We start from the raw sequence: 22,508 nt of genomic DNA, 5'->3' as shown, positions 1-22,508 counted from the left end.
TAGAAGTTTATATTGCATCATTCAAAACATTATTGAACTCTGGACTCTTATGCTGAAATATGTCACTATGGCTTATGTAAATATTTAATTTTTAAACTTTGCTTTTGAATGCTGTAAAATAATTTAAGGTTATCATAAGAGAAGGCAGTCTATAGTTGCTATTAATAGACACTTAATCATCGCTCTGTGCAAGGATCCCCAATGGTGTCTCATGTAAAAGCACCGGCCAGAACAAGATGGCAGATGGAGCAGATGGTAGAGCCCATCGCACCTGTCCTGAGTTCCCAGAAATGACTGAATATGCAGGTATAAAGTTAGATTCACAATCTACAATCATGGGTAAACAGAAAGGGCTGTACTTGTTGAATCACAAAGTATGAAAGGCAGAAGATAAATGGAACAAAAATGAAGTAGGAAATGGTGTGAATGCTCAAAGGCATTAAAACATAGGAGCAAATCTAGGGTCATCAAACCTGGCAGGTGGTACAGGTGTTGTCAGCATCAGGAAGGAAATGGGAGCATAACTGAGGTCAATCTGCCATCTCAGCTCCTACCTCCCATACCCGCTACACCCTGAACTAGAAGAAAGCCACAGGAGAGGGTGCTGTCATAGCTGGATCTGACCAGAAAGAAGGGAGCCACCAACACAGGGCTACCCATTTAAAGAAATCAAATTTAGAGCCTCACCTCAAACCGGTCCTCAAAATACATTACGTCATTGCTGAAAACCTAAAGCCAAAGGATGGCATTAAGACAAGGGACCTTTGGGAGGTGATTAAGTCCTAAGGGAGAGTCCTCACCAATGAGATTAGTGCCTTCATAAAAGAGTCTCCTAAGCCAGTCCTATCCCTTCTACCATGTGAGGATGCGACAGGAGGTCTGCAACCCAGAAGAGGGCCCTCAATGGACCCTACTGGCACTTTGACCTTGGACTTCCAGCCTCCAGAACTGTGAGAAATAAGCATCTGTTGTTTATAAGCCACCCAGTCTGTGGTATTTTGTAGTAGCAGTCCTAATGGACTAAGTTAACTACATGGATTAAAAACCTAAATTAATAATGATGGCAGTGAGGAAGACAAATAAGAAAGGCCTAAATAAAGCAAAGAGGAAAAAAGGTTGAAATGTGAATATACCAAAGTTGAAACTGTCAAGTCATCTTTTGTCATGCCTAAGTTAAAAATTAAGAAATTCAAAGACAAGCCACAGACAGGAAGAAAGTATTTGCACCATTTAAAACAGCTAAAGAAATAACATCTAGAATACATAGAAAACACTCAACAAAAGGCAAGGGATATAGTAGGTAATTCACATAAGAGAAAATAGAAATGGTCCATAAATGTATAAAAATATACACAGCTTGCCAGCAAACCGGGCAATAGTAAAATAAAACAGAGGTACGATAGTTGTAGCAGAAAGGCAAAAATTAAAATGTTTCTCAATAGCATTGGCGGGGCTTGAGGAAACAGTTCCTCTCACACAAGACTGGCAGGATTATAAAATGACACATCTACAGTATTCAGTAAAATTTAGGATAGGTATAGCCTTTAATCAGCAATTGTTCTTCTGGGAATCTACCTAAGGAAAACCCCGGCCCATATACCCAGAGAGGGGTACTCACAGCTGGGTATTATAGGATTGTTATCCATAGCCCCAAATTAGATACAGACAAACACCAACAGTCCATCGATGAGAAACTTTTGTGTTAAATAAAATGTAGTAATCCATTCCACGGGATACGATAGAGCAACGTAAAAGAATGAGGTAGTTACACGTGTACTTACATGAATAGTTCTCTAAGACATCTGTCAAGTGAAAGGCAAGCTTGTGGAACAGTAAAAATAATATGATGTTATTTAGGATACAAATGGATGTAAACAAAACAAAATGAAATGTGTCCATCGGTAATGCATGGACAGCTTCATTTAAAAGCCACCTGGAAAGAGACCATGAAGCTGTGGGCGGTGTTGACTCTGGAGAGAGGACAGGGGTTGGGGTCAATGGTGGGGAGGGTGAAGGGCTTTTATGCTGCTTCATTCTCTTGCACAAAGAATATGTTAGGACATTATCTGCAAAATTGAAAATAAACAAAATCTGTAACAAAACAAAAAAGAGAGAGACAGTAGTTGGAATCCTTCATTTAAAATGTGTATTTTTCCCCCTTTTTCTTTCTAATTTAATTATGGCCTCTGCCCCTCCCCCAACTCCAGTTTTAGGGATACAAGGAAGAGTTTGCTGAACTATATTGAACTTCCTGGATCTGAACTAGTAGGGACTCGTTTTATTTTTACACCAACCCTGGCACAGAAGCAGGGCATCGAGTTGCAAGGCAAAGGTCTACTTTGTTTCATATCTAGCAGGGTAAGTTTTTATTAGCTCTTTGACATTGACCCCTTTTTTCGTCTTTAGCGTTTCTTCCAAAATCGTGATGCAGATTCTTCTTGCGGCTCAGGTGGTTTTGATGGCTAACCCTTCCTGTGTTGGCTTCTGGTCCCAATGTGGCATAGCTCCAAAGAAAAGGCACGGCCTACTACGGGCAGCCTCTTAAATACTCAGGCCGTGCAGAGCCCCTGCCCCCACGGTGACAAATAAATGGATCCTCTTCACATAATACACACTGAGCAAGAAACACCACCAGGCTTTAAGCAGTCATATTCAGAAACCCGTTCTTGCTAATTATAGATAAGCTCTACAGAGCCGACAATAAAGAGGAAAGAGTAATAAAAATAAGTGCATCTCGGGTACAGAGTATAAATATGTATCTCGTACGAGGCTGTGCATATTTATCTGCTTCTACCAGTCCCAGACAGGCTCTCAGTGTTTCGCCAAAGCTACCTAAAAATTACTTGCTGGCTCTGGCTTTTGATTCCTAAATCTCTCATCTGAGCTGCCTGTCTTCTTTGCCACCTACCATTTCCACGGTGACAAACCAAAGGAGGGGTTAGGGAAAGAAAGGAGCATGTCATTGTCCCTGAAGGTGAAATCAGTGGCCTGAAATGGGTGGCTCTGGTCCCTGGTATAATGTAACCAAGACGGGAGACAGGACGTGGGTAAGATATCGTGTAAAATGTTAGGATTTTCCTCCAGGGCTATAAAAAGAAAAGCCATGTAACAATATTTTTTACCAAGAGCTTCTTAAAGGGAGCAGACAGGCATTCCGTGGTTGCTAATAGAAGCGTTTCGGGGCGGGCCCGTGGGCAGAGGAGAGACGCGTGGGGAAGGCGCAGACAGGAGGGGAGAGGCCCATTACCCTCAGCACCGCACTGCCTCCGGCTAATGGTGCATAGAATCCGCGGGCAGACGTCAAAGTTTCCTCCTTTCCTCTCGGATATACCTTCTCTCTAATGCATGTGATAGAGTCACATCACTAAGAGGCATCGCCAGCAAAAAGTCCTTTCGAGACAGCGGGCCTATAAACAACATCCTGACAGCACCATTCAGCCAGTACCTGCAAAGGATCTTATGCAAAGACGGACGCAAAGCCCGGCTGCCACCCTCACTTGTGAGCAGCGTGCACTCTTCCAGCACACGCCCACTCTCACACACACTCAGAGGAGCCCATCGCCCACAAGTGGATGGATCGCTCCTCTGGTTCCAGGCCCGGGCTGAAGGCCAGGGGAAAATGACAACCCTGCAAGCAAGGAAAGTTTCATTTTTTTCCTTAAATCTTCTCGTTTTTTGGTTACTGATATATGATCACCGACTGAAAAATAAACCTCCAACCTCTAACACATGACTGAGGGATGACTCAGGTATTTAAAAAGTAAAAAATAAAAGTTACTATCTCGTGGCTGGGACTGTAAGATTAATATCCTTGAAAAGAAAAGTAATAAAGAGAGAAAAGAAGTTGCTATCCCATCGTTTTAATTAGTCATAAGCAGTATTACAAGCAAGAAGAAATGGTTAGCATAAAAAACTGAAAGAAATTTCCCAACATGTGAAAATAAGCATGGGTCAAAATACTGGGTTCACGGAACAATAGAGAGGAATCAAAGAGACTTCGGCCCTGGAACCTTTCTCTTTCTTAAGCAAAGAAATATTTATGATTGGTCTTAGACAGGATCTTAGCTGAGTTGCCATAAATTATTTAAAAATCCCAAATATCTTCTGTTGCTTTTAAAGAAGCTTGATTTACCAGCTGAAAAGTCAAGCTGACAGTTGAGCGTCTCATACAAATACCCAAACTTTTAAAACGCTCTTGGCATTATAAATATATCTTTCGTGAATATAGCTTCAACAGTTCTAAAAATAGCCTTTAGGAGAAAAAAAAACACACAAACCCCTTTCAAGCCATTGTTTTATACATAACAGCAGGAAACCAAACAGCATGTCAAAGCCACCGTGATTAACACACCCAGTCATAACCATGAACATTGAATATGAAAGCTGACTCAAGTACACCGCTTGACATTAGCTTGGGGTCTATAGTTTAGCCTCCAATACCTGCGGCCAGAGATGATTCTGTGGCTGGACATAATTCCAGGGAACCCATACTCAGAAGGAAGCTTCAGGGCCACCAGGCTAAAACCTGCCTTTTGATGATGTGTGAAAAGGCCCCTTCAGGACTGGCCCTGGGGACCAGACACTACTCCCCAGCATACTAAGAGCTTCACTCAGACTCAACCCTGACCCCAAACCAACCATCGCCCAGGGCCAGTTCCATACCACTGCCCACAGGTGAAATCCAGGTTGTCCAGAAAACAGAAGGTGAGATGGACTAACTCCAGGAAATCTGGGTACAGGCACCTAATAGGGATATTAAAAGGCTAACAGCACCTCACAATTTGGTGCCAGGTATGTTATTGTGTTCAATATGTATTTTGCCCTTTCGATAAATCCTATCCCAGCTCCAAATATCAGAACTTACAGGGCCAAAATATCCTGTGTTCCGTGGCCTCGTAGGTTCAAGTACAGAACTGTAGCATTGTCTCTTGAAATAATAACCACTTTCTATGAATATTCTGGTCTAACTGCCCATTAAACTCCAAATAAATCTTACGATCTCCAGATACTCCACTTTTTAATAATTCATTATGAAATCATCTGAATCGGTTTCATAATAAATGAGATCTTGAATTTATGATATGGTGAACAGAAAGCTAATATGGGACGAAATTCCTGAAAAACTGAAGGTGTAGGCTAAAGGAATCTTAGTCTGGATTTTCTAGTGTGAACAAATGATCAGGGCCACAGTCCCGCGGAGGCCAGGAGAACCCTTAAAAGGGGCAGTGGGAGAGGGAAGAGAAAGGAAAAGCCAAAGTTATAGACATTAAGATCACAAGTGTTTTCTCACCATTTTTCTTCATTCTTTATGGGTAGAGGGGGTGGGGGGGCTTAAATCAGTAATACTGGTTAATTTTATTCTACAACAAATGTAATTCATATTCCTATGCTCTTCTGAAAAATACCAATTGTTCTAGGATTTAGCACATCTAATATGTCAGACTAGAGTCCTTGGGAAATCCTAAAACATTTCGGTATCAGATATACTTTTTAAGTAGAATCTTTAAATAAGTTAGGAAGGGTCATCTATGAAATAGATACACTTATGTAGATAAAATAAATAACTTGCAAGTCAGCAACCAACTGGATAATGTAAGAAAGACAAATATCACTTCTTACCTTGTTTTGATCTGTCCAGTAAAAGAAAAATCCCTGAGGGTCAGACCTCAAAATAATTGGAGTGACGATAGTGGAGTCCTAGAAAAGTAAGAACAAAACATGTATATCAATATATATTGTTGTAGAAAGTCCTACCCAGCAGTTACTTAAGGAATAATTATTAAGAGTTTCTCCAAGGTCATCAATTATTAATAAAAATTTCAAACAATTAGACATGGCATTGTTAATGGCATAGAGTTATTAATTACGTAACTGAGGTACTTTAGTAATATGCAGAATATTTGGGAATTACTTGTAAAGGAAAAGTCCAGTGATGCATATACTTACTTATTGATTAAGACAAGGTATTTTTAAAGGCATTGACATATTTTCTATTAAAAAGCTCTATTTAGTTTTCTAAAAAATTTTACCAAGTATCATTATACATTTTATATGAATAAAATTAATTAAAATAGATGCTTCAGATGATATTTTAAATTACACTTGCTCTATAAGACTATTTTTAATTGTGCTCAAGAGAGTAAACATAGCATTTGGGCATTGCTGTTTCCAAGATAACAGTAAATAAGGCCATCTTCTACATATTCAAAAGGATATACACAAAATTGTTATAAATTTAAATTTCACACTAAAAAATAAAACATCATAGACAAATTTAAAGCAGGCATATCATAAAGCAAAAACTGCAGGCACTGTAATTATAATATTAAACATTTCTAAAACCTGTGTTCTTTCCTTTTGGCAATTTTCAGAAAGGCAGACCATCTGCACAAGGAAACACATGTCATTGGATATGGATTTTTATACTGAAATACTTAGGCCTTTGCAGGAACTGCATTTTTTAAACAGACATAAATTACCAGTTTATTTCAAATTTTTCATACACATTATAACTATAATATCTCATCTCCTTTGATCAAAAGGAATTGTAATGAAAATTAGAACACACAGAGATAATTTGGGAATTTGGGATCCTTTTTCTGGTGGATAAAGCACATTGATGGCTTTAGTCTACCTGGTAAATTTTATTGCATGAGCCAGATTATAGAGGCTGTCCCCTTGGATTCAAATTTCTGCCTGTCCCCTCTTGGTGCCTTATTCTACACAACCACAACCGGAAAAAGAGAGAGAGAGAATAATACCTACTTCAGAAAGTTTTCATGAGAATTAAAAATTTGGGTGAAGTGCCTACACCAATGTATGGCACATAAAAATGTATATTACTGTTATAGTGAATTATGCTTAAAAACTGATTTAATAAAAAAAAATTAAATGAAAGTTTATCATGGCATTCCTGTTTCACTGTGGCAAACATATAACATAAAACTTACCATTTTTAAATGTCCAGTTTAGTAGCAGTGCCACATAGGTCACTACCACCCATCTCTAGAAGTTTTCACCTTCGCAAACTGAAGCTCCATGTTCCTTAAACACTAATTCTCCACCCCTCCTCCGCCAGCCCCTAGCATCCACTATTCACCTCTCTGTCTATGAATCTGACTACTTTTGGGACCTCAAGTAAGTAGTGATCCAATATTTGTCCTTTTGTGTCTGGCTGGTTTCACTTAACATGAAGTGTTCCAGGTTCATCCATGTTGTAGCATGTGTCAGAATTTCCTTCCTTTTCAGGGCTGAATAATATTCTATTGTATGCATATAGTGCATTCTGTTTCCCCATTCTTCGCCAATGGACACTTTTGTTTCCACATTTGGGCTGCTGTGAATAGTGCTGCTATGAACAGGGGTCTACAAAGACCAGTTTGTGTCCCTGCTTTCAACTGTTTTCAGTACATATATATATACACATATATATATCTCCAGAGTAGAATAGCTGGATCACATGATAGCTCTGTATTTAATTTTTTAAGGAAAGCCATTCTGTTTTATCCTGATATTCTTAAGATTCACTCTTAGCATACAATTTGAAATCTATGTTTTACAAGGATCATGCTGTTGCATAGAACTTCACCTAGAATTTAAAAATAAATAAATAGCCCGGCCGGGTGTGGCTCAGTGGTTGAGCACTGACCTAGGATCCAGGAGATCCAAGTTTTATTCCCAGTCAGGGCACATGCCCGGGTTGCGGGCTTGAACCCCAGTCGGGGGCATGCAGGAGGCAGCCGATCAGTGACTCTCTCATCATTGATATTTCTCTCTCTCTCCCTATCCCCCTCTCCCTTCCTCTCTCTAAAATCAATAAAGATATATTTAAAAATTAATTAATTAATTAATTAAATTTAATTTCAAAATTACTTCTAAATACCCAGAAAGACATTTGGAAACAAGTTTGATATTATAATAAAAGAATAATGTTTAAACTATTTTCAGCTCCTATGAGATTATACACTAAGAGTTCAGAGCACTATTTCCAATAAATCATAGCAGTATTTTCTGTTTCATCACCTACTCTTCTAGATTTGGGCAAAACGTAAGTTTCCAACAGGCTGTGCACAGCACACATCGCCCCTCCAGGTGAACTTGGGATTAACCTGCAGGTGCAACTTATTCTCAGGTCAGTTCCTTTTCTTATTAGAGCATCTGACACGAGTCTCTGGCAAGATCCTAACCGAAATCTTGGTGGCAATTCACTGCAGGGATCCCAGACAATCAAATATTAAAGCTGGTAGAGTAAAACTGCTCAAGATTTATATTTTGGAACACAGAAGGCTGCCTCACTGTCAGAAACTGCTATTTCGAGGTTATTCTTTCTCCTTCAAAATTAAAGCTCCTTTGTTCACTGTTTTCTTGACCCCACTCTTCCGGCCGCAGTTCCTCTGTTAAACGATCATTTATCTCGGCTCCCTGCCTGCTTCCTCCATAATCACCTCTAACATTCCAGGATCAGCTGGAACTTGGCATGCTTACCATGCAAGGCCGGATTTGACCCAGAAATACACGAATATCCATTTTCAGTTCCACCTGTTTTTTGCCACCTCCCACATAGCTGCAAGTTTCTATACTCTCCCCATACCAAAGGAGCCACTCCGTCCAGATCTCAAGTATTAATTGTCACAACATGTGCTCTAGCTTGAAATTTGAAATACATGGTTACCCCTCATTTCCAAGGCAACTGCTGATGGATTATGACTCTCGCAGCATTTTACTGCAGAAAAATGGAGACAACTTTCAGAAGGTCTATTTTTTATTTTTTATCTCTCCATCAATATCTATGAGACGTGTATTCCATAGCACGGTGGTTTTCAAACATTTCAATGCATCAGAGTTTGCCAGGAGGGCTTGTTAGAACACAGATTGCTGGGCCCTTCCCCCAGAGTTTCTCATTTAACAGATCTGGGAAGGAGCCTAATAATCTGCATTTTGAATAAGCTCTCAGTGCTGCTACTGCTACTGCTGGTCGAAGGACCACTCTTAGAGATCCACTGGCCGAGGCTTACAAAAGGTGAGACTTTGGGTCAGGAATATAGTGAGGTGAGGGCCTGTGGAGCAGCAGTGAGCTTAAAAGGTAAGCAAACCCATGTCTTGTAAGTACATTGCCTCTACCAAAGAAGGCAGCTTTCATTTGCTTATTTAAAGTTGTAAGGTATTTTTTCCAATAAACATCCACCTTGAAAAAGAGAACACACACACATATATACACACATATTATATAAATAAATATATATATGTATATATATGTTTTGAGTTAGTAATAATGGATGATGTACAGTAAATTTCCATTTACTCTTTATTTGATAGAAACCATTTTACTCTCTACCCTATCTCATCAATAGTGAAGACTAATATGATATAAAAGGTTTTGCAATTTGCTGTTTTGCAATTTATGAAAACCCCCAAAGCTCTTTAGGCCAAAAAAAGGACAGTTGAGGAACAAAGTAAAGGACCTCCACAAAACCTCAACATCCAAAAGAAAGAGAAGCTTTTCAGCAAAAGAAAGAGTCACTGGAATCAACATTAACATTATAAAGTCCTATCACTGTTACGATGGCTTTCTCATCAATGCGCTGTTTTAAATCAATCATATATCCTAATATGTTACATGATAATTATATCTCAAAAAAGATGAAATGTAAAAATAAATCACTTTAAAACAGATATATATAAAGAATATATAAAGAATATACATAAACACATGTATATACATATATATGCACACACACATATATATATACACACATGTATCCTAAAGAAACTGGGAGGAAATGACAAAGGCATTAGAGTCCCAACTCCCTTCCTTCTCTCTTTTTTCTTTTTTTTGATCCTCAGCATTTTTCCTATTGCTTTTTAAAGAGACTGGAAGGAAGGGAGGGGAGAGAGGGGGAGAGAGAGAGAGAAACATCAATGAGAGAAAGACATATCAATTGGTTGCCTCCCATGTGTGCTCTGAGTGGGGCCGGGGATCAAACCTGCACCCCAGGTGCATGCCCATGACGGGGAATCTAACCCTAGACCCCTTGGGGCGCGGGTGGATGCTCTAGCCACTGAGCAACACAGAACAGCTCCCAACTCCCCTCCAATACCAGAATATTCTTTACAAAAACCCCTGACAGTACACTAATGGACACATATTGCACATTTGTTCTGAGCCAATCACTGCAATATGAATTTTTAATGGATTTTCTCCTTTATTACTTCTAATAATTTAAGATGTAGTCACCATTATTATTCCCATTTTACAGACAAATAGGCTAAGGCTTAGGTTAAATAACTTGCCCAAGGAAACACACCTAAGCTAGTAAGAAAAGCACTGGAACTTAAACCTTCAGGTACATGCTCTATGCCAGTGCTGCTCAGCATTTCTTCACTACTGCCCTTCGAAAGAGCCTTTTGAAACATTTGTTTTCATAATCATCCTCCATGAAATTTCAGTATCACAGGTATTCTGAATATCTATTTATAGGCTGTATGTATATCTGTGCTTTATACAAAATAAAAGAGTAAGAAGATTTTTTATTCCTCAAGAACCATTTTCTGTTTCTTTGGAGACAGTGCGGCCCCATCTGCTCCATACCTGCGCTGTCCAGGGTGGGCTCCCTAAGCCACGTGTGGCTACGAGCGCTTGAAACGTGGCTAGTTCAACTGAGATGTGCTGTAAGATTTCAAAAACTGAGAAGGAAAACAAGCATACAAAATAGCTCATTGATAAATTTTGATATTGATTTTGAAGTCAACATATTGGATTAAATAAACTATACTGTTAAAAATGTGTCCCACTGTCTCATTGTACTTGTTTTAATGTGTCTACTAGAAAATTTTAAATTTCCTCTGTGGCTCACATTATGTTTCTACTGGGCAGTGCAGCTCTGAAACTTCTTATGGGGAATAGGTTTCTCATTGATGGGGACATCTTTTGCACAAAGCAAACTTGCTTGGGTAATTTGTTAGAAAGTTTTAGGGGTTTCCATGCATGCAGCTGCCATCTAGTTTTAATATCTAAGCAGTGCAAAGTAATCTAGTTGCATCTCTAAGCGCCAGTTTTCAAATATCTGAATAGAGCCATCATGCAACAGCCCCCTGAGCTATACTTCACCAGGCTGAAGTATGTCAAGGGCTGAATTGTGCCTGACCCCCAAATTCACAAATTGAAGTCCTGGCCGCAGGCCCTCAAAATGTGACCATGGTTGGACACAGTCTTTAGAGACATGATTAAGTTAAAAGGAGGTCAAAAGGGTGGACCCTAATCCAATAGGACTGGTGTCCTTACAGAAAGTGGAACTTTGGCCTGGCCGGTGTGGCTCAGTGATTGAGCATCGACCTAGGATCCAGGAGATCGTGATTCGATTCCTGATCAGGGCACATGCCCGGGTTGTGGGCTCCATCCCCAGTAGGGGGCGTGCAGGAGGCAGCCGATCAATGACTCTCTCATCATTGATGTTTCTCTCTCTCTCTCCCTCTCCCTTCCTCTCTCTGAAATCAATAAAGACATATTAAAAAAAAAAAAAAAAAAAGTGGAACTTTGGAGTCAGACATACAGAGGGAAGGTGGCATGACACAGGGAGATGTCGGCCATCTACAAGCCAAGGAGAGCAGCCTGGAATAGATTTTTCCCTCTTGACCCTCTGAAGAAACTGACTCTAACTCCTTGATCTCAGGCTTCTAGCCTCCAAATCTGTGAGAAGGTAACTTTTGTTCTTTAAGTGACTCAGTCTGTGGTACTTTATCATGGCAGCCCTAGCAAAGCTATAACCCTAAACCTTAAGGCTGATGTCAAGGACCAGTCCCCAGACCCACAGCACACTCTCTAGTACCAATGTCAGACAGTCTCTTGGCCAAGGTTGTCCTCAGTCCTGACTCCAGGGCGAGTCTATGTTCTTAACGCTGTTACAGGAGAGAGCACATGAACCAAGACGTGCCCTTCTAAGCTACTCAACACTACAGAGTCAACAAGGAAAAATCACAGGCGATGTTCCACAGGAATTTCCCAAGACCTGCATCAGGAAACAGTAGAGCCAAACACAGCAAATGTATACATTGGGGGAAAAACAGCTACGTAAGGGGAAAAAAATTCTAAGGGTCACAGAAAATCAGATGTGATGCCCATTGAGTGTCAGCAATGTGGCCCTGGCTATAAAAAAACACACAACCAAGGTAATCTTGGGTGCTAGTGTGTTAGATTAGGATCAGAAAAGCAAAACTTCTACGTGCATCATCAGCATTGATGAGAATTTTCTTCCAGGGACATGTCTAGCCTGAAACTTTCCCAAATAAAGGAAGGCAGGGGAGGTAGGAAGGCCCAGAACAGAGGATGCAGAACAGTGAAGAGAAGCGCTGTAAGATCTTTGCTTTTTACAGGCAGGTGTAAAAATCCCTTTCAACACAATACAGGGAAAAGCTAGAAGCGTGTTTCTTCAAATACCATGCAGACTAGGGATTCATGTACCTGCATTCATACATATTTAAAGTATGAATACTGAGTAGGTAGATGGAAAACTACTGTAGGACAGAAGCAAAGTAGATTCTGCAAAGTACCGGCTGGAGTTGGCACCTAGAAGGTTGCCAAGAGCCTTAGCAAGAGAAATGTCAAAGCCAAGGTAAAGGTAGACTAAGGCTCTGGAGGAGAGGAGGGGGTGGGATGCGAGGAAAGGGAGGTGGTGAGTATAAGCCACTCGTTCAGGGTGGAGGGAAGGTGATGAGGGACAGCACTGTCGCGACAGGAGGAAGGAGGGTTGGTGGACATTGTGCTGGATGTTGTGTTGGGATTTTTATGACTAAAAAGCATATTGATACCTTCTTAGAAGAGCTTCAACAGAGGGGAAACGTTCACAGATATTTTCAAAGGAGGAATAATCATAAAGCCAAGATCCAGGAAAACCAGGAAGCATGGGCCCCTGTGTGAACCTACTGTGTGCCAAAACACAGGAAAAGTGGGTTGCTTTCCAGGGACAGGAGCGAAGATGGGAGAGTGAAGGTGACCCAGTACATTAAACTAAGAGCGGGGAAGGGAGGAAGTCAATAATGTTGTCCCAGTGCCTTCCATTCGCTCTGCCTAGGGGGCGAATGTAGATGGAAGTTTTATTATAAATAATATTTTTAAACTGTACGTCTTTTATTTGATATTTTCCTCGTTTTGGCAATAAAGCTCATATATTCACGTTTCTTTTTGTGATTCATCACCATGATAAAAAGAGAATGTTTTCACAACCATCAGTCGCTTGTTCTGTCACTCCCAACACTTCTGAATTTCTTGAAGGGCAATTTTCATTGCAATATCTGGGTACATGAGTGAGCATCTTTTTCAGAAAACAGAAGCCACTGGTAACGTTCAGGATATGAGATGCAAATACATTAAGCATCATAATTTTCAACCAATATTGAATTACAATTGGGTACACACTCAATCTTGAGCCGTATTTAGACCTATAGGAAATCAGTGCTGTGACAGCAAGTCAGCTCTGTATTGGCAACAAGCATTTCCCTGTGGAGAAGCCCTAGTTAACAAGGCCACGGAGTTCCTTGGACTGTAGGAGATTTCAGGTGGAATGGAAAGATGCAGAACAGGGCTTTCCAACCACCACCACATGCAATGTGTTGTGAAGGGCTCTTGGGAGCATGGCTGCCCTCAGGGCTGCCTTAAGAATGTACTCTCCCCTATGTGAACCTACTGTGAGCTAGACACACACCAGACTCTCCCTTCATTCCGCAAACATTCCCTGAGCACCTACTGAGTGCCAAATCTACACTCTGCCCTAGGGAAAGAAGATAAACAATATTAAAGCTATAGTCCTCGAGGAGCCCTGGTCCAGTTGGAACACAAACAAGGCATGTCCACCTCCCTGTATGCACCTTCTAGCACTGGATCTAGATAGTAATTTGAATTTCAAGCCATTCTGTGTCTTGCTTGGGGGCAGGTGACATCCTCTGTATTTCTTCATACCTATCATGTCCTTAACCTTCCAAGACCAAAGACTTCCATAAGCAGCCATGGGGTCAGTCTTAATGGGAATCCAACAAAAGACAACATTTGCAAGTATGTTGAGAAGAAAGAAAGGTGGAGAAGGACATGTAATGAGTCTTGCTAGTTACAAGAGTGTCAATTATTGGGCAATGCAAAAAAAAATGATCTCTGTTTACCACCATTCCTGAATATCTTTCTGTGTCCACGTTTTACATTCGCTGACTGATGTAGAACATCTGTAGACTACAGTGTACAGTGGCCTCTGTACCTCAAAGTTTTCCTATGTTCCCACATCCTACATAATATAGACAAAAATGAAAAAACAGCTGTTTTTGAAGACACTAGCCAAAAGGAATGAGTTTGTAGGAATCTAAGCCTCATTTGTATGAATCCTAAAATTAAGAAGATTCTTTGGAAAAGTCAATGAATTTCTTTCAACTTTTAATCATTTAGATTCTATTAAAAGTCTTCTGTTACCAAAAGGATTCTGTTTAGAGGTCCCATGATAGACTGGAAAGGGTGCTGAATTTAAGCCGAAGACCTAATGTTATACTCTGACTCAGGCTCTGTTACAGTAGTTAGCTAGATATTAGGCAGAAAGCAAAGGGAATCGAGTGCTGAGCCAGGGGCCTAAATTCCTAAGACAAACAGGAAATCTCCCCAGGAGCACTGCTCGCCCTCTGATACCGGACTGTCATTGTCAGAGGAGCAGGGAGAGATAAGCACATGTGCAATACAAGTCAAAATGGCATATGGGGAGGTGCTTGACCATAGATGCCTGTTAGTCTAACATGGGAAAGGCATCGCTGGTCAGGGGGTGGACCAATAGAAGCCTTCAATAGCTTAGGAATTGGACCAGTTTTTTGAAAAAGGTTCTGGTCATAACCCCCGGTTATAATCTCTCTCACTCGGTGACCCACACTGGCCCTCATGGCAAGCCATGCTGCTGACAAAGAACTAAGCTTTATTTAATATAAAACAGAAACTCTGGACACTGGCCTTTGTTTTGGCCTTGATGAAGACAAGATCGGATTCTTTCCATGGTGGGATATACAGAGATGGGATAATAGGAACCCAGGAGGGGAACTCCTTTGATTTTGCATCACATATAAATCTTGCCACACCACAATCTCCCGCATGGGTGCTTGGAATGCTTTCCTTGAGATCCCATGGAAGAGCCTGATTTCCACAGGCAACATAATGAGTTGTGAGTCCTTGGGCAAGTCAAGAGTCACTAGCCTCAGTTTGTTCTTATGTAAAATGGGAATAATAACACTTGCTCTTTTCCTACCACTCAGGTGCTTTTGATGACTGCATGGGGGTGACTGTAAATGAATAATAGTGCTTTACAAGTATAAGTGCCTGTTATACTTATAAATATCACTCTCTTATTGAACTCTAGAGGCATCATTATACCAAAACTCTATTTTACTCAAGTGTAATATTGAAAGAGAAAATTACAGAGATTGTCTAGATAGTTATTGTACATCAGGACTGAGACTCATGAAATCCTAGACCCAGGAGAGGCCCATAGTGGGCAGGGGTTAGGGAAGGAAACAAAACCTCTCTAGAATTTGTGAACATAAAGGAATTTAATTACAGACAAGGGAGCACTTGACAGAAGGACTGGAGAAGTGGGCTTCAGTTTGGGCCTCCGTGAATGAACCCAGAACACCATAGCACTGACCCTGAGGAGAGCTATTGCCTCCACCACATTCAGAAAGGTGAGAAATCAAGAAGGGGCCCCTGGAGTAAAAAATACAGCATCTTAGTTGAAGACAAAGGAAGAGTAATCTGAGAACAGGGGGCAGCCACTATCACCTTTGGCTCCTTCTACCCATGGAAGATCACAGAAGATGACACTTCTTTCTCAACATCTCACTTATCTGTAGAAACAACCCGAAGAATGCAGGAAGGTAGCCTCTTACATATTTCTGCCTTCCAGATCTCATATGAGTGCATCGCAAGCTAGGAGAACTTAATTGACAGCCAAAATATTAGAGAACTCAAGGGAGTCTAGCAAAATAGCTTTAGATTTCCAGACTCTGGGTTATACCAAGTCCCACTAAGAGGATGTGGGAATGGACGCTAAGTAAGACTCGATCATACCCTAGGCAGCACACCTGAGAAAGCATCACAGTTAACACCCTCCATTCTTCTTTTTAAATCTACTAGACCACTTGCTGACTTGCTCTGTGGTCTTCCATCTCCTTTTGGGCTCCCATGGCCTCTTCTAGAAAATGAATCAGATTAACCTTCCTTTACCTAAGTCATAAACAAGTTTCTAAGAAAATCTGAATTTTTAACAGGAAAGTAATCTCTTAATCCCCTAGATATCGATGTTATATATTGCTATCCACCATGACTAGTTCAGGTAAAAGTGTTTTCCTTGCTAGTTAACACTTTTCCCTGAACTTGCTCATAAAATGTCAATGCAATGAAAAGAAACATTAAGCCAATATTGTGAAGTAAAAGAGCCCTTGAAATTAAAAACATATGTAGGATGCTTTTCATTCTGTTTTAATAGTATTTTCCTTATTTTATGTAATCATCTATCTCCCCACTCACAATTTAGTTTCTTGATAAATGTATAGACTTAGTTGACCTCAATTAATACATGTACCTATATACCTAAGGATTTGTCCAATACGAATTTTTTTTTATTTCCAAAAATTGAAATTAACATGTGCAGAAGATAAAAAATCAAATAACAGACCTTAAAGAGGCCAGAGGGGAATCAGAAAGACTCTTTAAAAAAGTCTAGTCTTCTCCTTACGCTATTGGCTTCCTTAGGATCTCATGTATACCTGATCTCAAAAATAGGTCTCATCTAGGTTCCTTTCCCTACGAATGCACAGGGACACATGGCTCTAATTGGGGGATCAGACACGGCATAGATGGGGAAAGGGAGCATTATGAAATCTGTCTGAGCAGATGGAATTTATGACATGATCTGAAAAGGCTGCATGAACCTAATTTAGCTCAGGCAACAGGAAAACTAACGTTTTCAAGTTACCAAAGATTGGTTATTTATGAGAGACCCAAAGCGTTGGTCAGAAATTCACCATCAATATCCCATTCTGTTTTCTAGGGGCATTCCTCATTCATGATAACATGAAACAATCCTGATAAAGAAATATTAAACTCCGGGTCACTAAGTGCAACATAAAAACCCAAAACGTTCCTGTCCCATTTAAATGCCATTGCAGGTAAATAAAATTTGAAACTATTTATTGATAGGCTAACCTTTGAAGGGAAGTATTGGAGATACGCTAATAGGCAGAGCAAATTATCCTGATGCATCAGAGGTAGGGAGATCAAAGCCAGGCAAGATAACAGGGGAAAATATATTGCAGAACCAGCACTCTCCTAGTCTGCTTCGCTCTGCCAGTGTCAGCCTACAGGCATGACATTTCCTTGCTAAATTACCAGAGCTTTGTTTAAGTCCTCCCTCCTCTGGGGCATTCGTTACACCTGCCTCCCTTCCCAGCCTTCACCTTAGGACAGATAGGACCCAAATCAAGTGCCTCCTAAACAGAAGAGAAGTCAGTTTTGTTAATATTGTTCAAGAGGGTTCATTCAAAAATAATTAAAATACTTTAGGCTAAAGAGGGTTTGTTTGGTTTGGTTTGTTTTCACTGAAAATAAAAACAGCTTTATCAGATAAAAAGAGGCAAAACTAACCTGTGGAGTTATAAGTCGGGATAACTGCTACCCAAGGGGGGGTGGCGGGGGTAGGGCCTGGAAGGGAGCTCTCCAGCCTTGAAGGGCTGCCAGTGCTGTTCCGAGAGCTGGTGCTGCTTCCCTGGGAGGGTTCGTTTTGTGAAAATAGATTCAGCTGGACACAAGCTTTGCGTGTTTTACTGAATGCATGTTACACTCTGATCAAAGCTTGAAAGAGCTTTATTTGGAAAAATAATATTCTCACGTTTAGATTACAGTAATTACTGTCAATGAGAAATTCACTACATCTCTTGGGAAATGAAAAATGGATGGACATACTGGACATATTCAAGGGGCATTTTAGAGGGGACCTGCCAGCCTTCCAGTCAAAAACCAGGGGGGGGGGGGGGCATCTGGATTCACCACCTACCAACCAGAGCTGCTGTTTCCCTATTTCTCATAACCTTTCCGTAGCTAACGCTGCTGAGTGCCCACCTCCTGAACCCTTCCCCTCTGCCTCATTAATCTTGTCCGTGTCATCTTGTCATCATTTTGGAAACTGTAACTACGGGTTTTATGCAATACGAAAGTTCGAACTAAGCTTTTGTGTAGGATGCTGGGAAATGTGCACTATACTAGCATGTTTTTATCATAATCATTATTGTTATTATTACCTGTTTTAGCTGTGGGAAGTGGGTCTGGGGTAGTGGCGGAGGGGGGGAAGGAGTTACGTTTTTGTTGTTGTTAATCCTTACCTGAGGATATTTTTTCCATTTTATTTTATTTTATTTTATTTTATTATTTTATTTTATTTTATTTTATTTTATTTTATTTTTTTGAGAGAGAGAGGGGAGGAGAGGGAAGGATAAGAAGAGAGAAAGAGAGAAACATCAATGTGAGAGACACATTGACTGGTTGGCTCCCGCAGGCCGATGCTCGAACCTCTTAGCAACACTTGTTTTAAATCCACGGGGCATTAATGCAAAGCCAGTCCTCTGAGTTTCCTCAGCCTTCTCAAACTGAGCCAGTCTGGCAATTATACATTTTGAATGTTAGATTATGCTTGCAAGACAGGTTGTACGAGGTAAGATTTTTTTATAGACATATATTCTTGCTAAATTACAAGAGTTCTGTTTAACTGTTTCCTCCTTCCAGTAAACATGCCTGTGCACCTACTCTGTGTGTGTGTGTGTGTGTGTGTGTGTGTATACACATATATGTATGTATAACATATAGAGAACATATACATATTTCTATTTTAAAGAAATTTAAGTAGAAGTAAAACTTTTGGATGCTTCATAAACTGATTTGCTTTTTATGTGGATTCATTTTCTCTCAAACACCTGAATTTTTTTTAAAGAACAAAAACCGAAATGTTTTCTTTCTAAAAATATAAAATATGAAAATCAAAGCATACCTTAAAGGAAATGGAAGGGAGGTCTGGATCTTCCCACTTACAGAACAAAAGGGTCCTCTAACATACTGACCACTTGGATAGAACTCCTGGCCCTCTAACTACTGGGGAGACAACAACTTTTAAAAACGTGTTTTGCTGAGGGTTTCCTGTAAGTCAGGCATTACACAAAGCAGTGCACATGCCTTCACTCACTTAACCTTGAACAGCTGTTCCGTGGCAGGAAGTATTACAATCCTCCAATTACAGATGAGGAAAGCGAGGCTGAGATGCAGTTAGTATCTTACCCACAGTGAGATCTGCATTTGCAGGGTGAGAGCGGAGAAAAAGAAAGAACAAACAGATGAGAAGCCTTCCATGCCCCAGAGGTTGTAGAACAAAGTCACAGGCCCTCAGATGGTAAATGGGCCACATCAGGGGTTGGAAGGCAGACTGTATGGTGTCTGTCCTTCCTCTTGCCCTCCACGCCCGCTCCAATACAGAGCAGGCCGAACACCAGAAACGAGAGGGGCCAGACTCACAACCTCCCAAGCTCCCTAAGCTGATGGAGAAGGTAACCCTTTCCACTGTCCATCTCACCAGAACTGTCCCATTAATAGCCACAGTCCTCTATCCCCACCTCCCACCACCAGAGTCTGGTAACATACAAAAGCAAAATAAAAGCAAGAATAAAGTGGCATCCTTGGATATCACTGGTGAAACAGGTAGCCACGGTAGGTCAGTCCTTTACCGGCTGACCAAGTTCTAGAAGGCCGGGTTTGGCCTTGCTGTTCAGACACTGAAACACTTTCATATGCCCCCACAGAACCTGGGGACCCCTACACCTCTCCATGATCAGGCAAAAGCAAAGTTAATGCCTGGCACTGGTGCAATAGGGCGTCTCCAGAGGCCCCCTCCAGCTCCATCACCCACCTGCTGTCTGTCAAATATCTCATCTCACTTAAAAGTTGTAGACCTGCTCTCTGGTCTTTAAAAGGAAGGCTGGGAAAACTCATAAAATAGATTCTCAGTAGCCCATTAGAAAGTGTAAGGGCACATTTGAAAATGATGAGTTTGGGGCTACTTAGGATTGTAAAGAGATTATCTCTTGTTCCTTGAGCAGTTAAAGCACTATAATTACCAGTCCCATTGTCCTGAACACCCTAGAAGATCTCCCATAGAAGATCTTCATTTTCAAAGTGACACTGGATATTTTCTTCCAAACAAAACATCCTGGATACTTATTTAAAATATAGTTTAAAATGGTCACTGCCGATAAATCCCGAGCTTATTCTGGAATGCTCCTTTTGATTCTGGGCTGTCTCTCTCTTCCTTCTGCCCTTGACTCTCTTTCTCAGTAAATCCGTCATCACATTAGGTCTCCATCGGAGGATCTCAAGACGGGCTAGACTGTTTTGTTGTTGAACTGCGTTATCTTTTGTTTTCCGCTGACACAAACAAAGCGTTTAATCTGTGTTTGAACTTGTTTAGGTTCTATTCCATTTACAAAAACATCGGGTCACCAGGCTGGAACAGAAGGGGGACCGTGTGAAGCCCACAGAGAAAGGATGCCTGTTGACAGCCTGGTACAGCATTTAGCAACTGGCATGAGCTTTCAGGGAAGCTGCGGCTCCTACTCCAAGTTCCATTTGCACTTCCAACTGGACAAAAGAGACTCACAAACCCACTCGGCTAAGTAATTGGATTCGCTACCTGTAATATTTAAATTGTTTTCAGACACTGGAAAATGGCTTAAGAAGATTAAAGAAAAATACCCTGGGGGATAATAGGCTATAATTTACTAGGTGGAAAAGCTTTTCAACATGAAGTACGCCTCACTCTCCTGTAACTCTGCGTATTTAGTCATGTGGACCTAAATTTCCTTAGATGCTGGGAGCTCAGTCTGTGTTCTGGTCAAGCCTTTTCTTTTGCATGACACCCAAGATACAAAATTGATAGGCTAAGGTCCTCCATCTGAAGACTCCAGTGTTTTCAACACGATCAATTTAAATGCCTGAAGGCAATTAGGGGGAAGGGGGATAACTTGAAATCCTAGGGTACAGGGCTCATGTGAAGCACTGGGGACCTGAGGCTGGGCTGAGCTCTGCACAACCTGGTAATCGTGGGGCAAAGTCTTGACAGGTGTATCTCACGCCGGCGACTGCAGCCAGCTCAGGTCCCCAAAGCTAGCCCTCGCGCTCGCCTGCAGGCCCACGGAGCCCCCCTCGGCCCCCCAACGCCCCTCCTTCTCTCTAACCCTCCTCGGGGGTGTACTCCCCGGTCCTTCTCAGGGCCCCTCACTGCGGAGCCAGGCGCCGAAGTTTGGCATCGCCGACCACCTGTCGGCTGGCGGGCGGCGCCGGGGCCGCGGGGCGGGTGGAAGCGCCCGGGGCTCGGCGGTCCCCGCGCGGGTTCGGACCCCGCCGCGCCCCCTACGCAAAGAGCGCGGGGAGGTGCGGGCGCGCCCGCGGCGGAGAGGGGCGCGTCCGGCTCTCGCGCCGGCGCTTTCCCCCTGGTCCCAACTCCGCACCCCCCGCTTCCCGAACTCTCAGGACCCGCCACAGGGCAAGGCTCGCGCCTGCTACTCCACGGGCCCGAAAGGTCGAGGACCCTCGGGGGGCGCCTGCCAGACCCGCCCGGGCGCCAACTCCGGAGCCCCGAGAACCCAGGAGCGCGCGCCAAGCCGCGGCTCTCCGCTCCCCGCCTCGCCGGGGGCCGACCCGCTCCCCCGGGCGCCCCTGCCCGCTGGCCGCGCGCCCATTGCATAACGCGCCCCCGCCCCACCCCCACGCCCACGCCGCCCTGCCCGGCGCCCAGTGCCCGGGCCAGCGCCCCGAGCCCCGTGCCCAATACTTACATCATCCCACTTGACGAATTTGGTGCCCTTCTTGAGGCTGTCGGACACACACACCGGCTTGAGTTGCAGAGCGTGCACTCCGGGCTGAGCCCCGGCCATCTGGGCTCATCGGGGCTCCGGGCGGCCCGGGCGATCGCGGCAGGGACGGGGCGCTGGGCACGGGCTCCTTCCTCCGCTCCGGAGGCTCTGGACTCTGTTCCCCCGCCGGCCTCCCCCGGCCTCCCGGCCTCCACACCTCCTCCGGCGCGGCGCGGCGCGGTCAGCAGGCGGGGCACGCGGGGGCCAGGCGCCCGGCCATGCCCCGGGCGGGACGCGGGGTCGGGCGCCCGCGGCGGCTGCGGAGCCTCGGAGGGCGACGGGAAGCCGGGCCGGGCAGCGCAGGCTGCCAGCCGCCGCGGGTCCTGCTGCTCGGCGCCGCCGCCTCCGAGCGCACCATTCAGCACATCCTCTGCACGCCGAGGGAGCGAGCGAGCGGCACACGCGCGGCGCCCCCTCCCCGCCGCCCCGCTCCTTTCCCTCCGCCTCCTCCCCCCCTCCCGCCACCCGCGCGCCCGGCCCTCCTTCCCGCGGCGGCTTCCAGCGCAACTTTGCGCGCCGGGTCAGGCCGGGGAAGCGGGGCCGCA

The 22,508-nt window shown here is 43.0% G+C and overlaps 1 protein-coding gene across 2 annotated transcripts in view; it reads right to left on the bottom strand.

Moving 5' to 3' along the window:
• The window catches only part of PLCB1 (phospholipase C beta 1), a 532,520-nt gene extending 510,388 nt beyond the window's left edge, over window positions 1-22,132 (bottom strand). For both annotated transcript variants that reach the window (XM_081149520.1, XM_081149519.1), the window contains exons 1-2: window positions 21,886-22,132; window positions 5,620-5,697 (exon numbers count right to left, since the gene is read on the bottom strand). In XM_081149520.1, coding sequence (XP_081005646.1) covers window positions 5,620-5,697; window positions 21,886-21,984 — 177 coding nt within the window. In that variant the 5' untranslated portion in view covers window positions 21,985-22,132. The remainder of the gene's footprint in view (window positions 1-5,619; window positions 5,698-21,885) is intronic.
• Window positions 22,133-22,508: the final 376 nt, after the last annotated feature.

The sequence above is a fragment of the Miniopterus schreibersii genome (genome assembly GCF_964146895.1).
Source record: "Miniopterus schreibersii genome assembly, chromosome: 10".
Classification (NCBI taxonomy): Eukaryota; Metazoa; Chordata; class Mammalia; order Chiroptera; family Miniopteridae; genus Miniopterus; species Miniopterus schreibersii.
The sequence above is the reverse complement of the archived record's forward strand: the minus strand, read 5'-3'. Positions and strand labels throughout refer to the sequence as shown.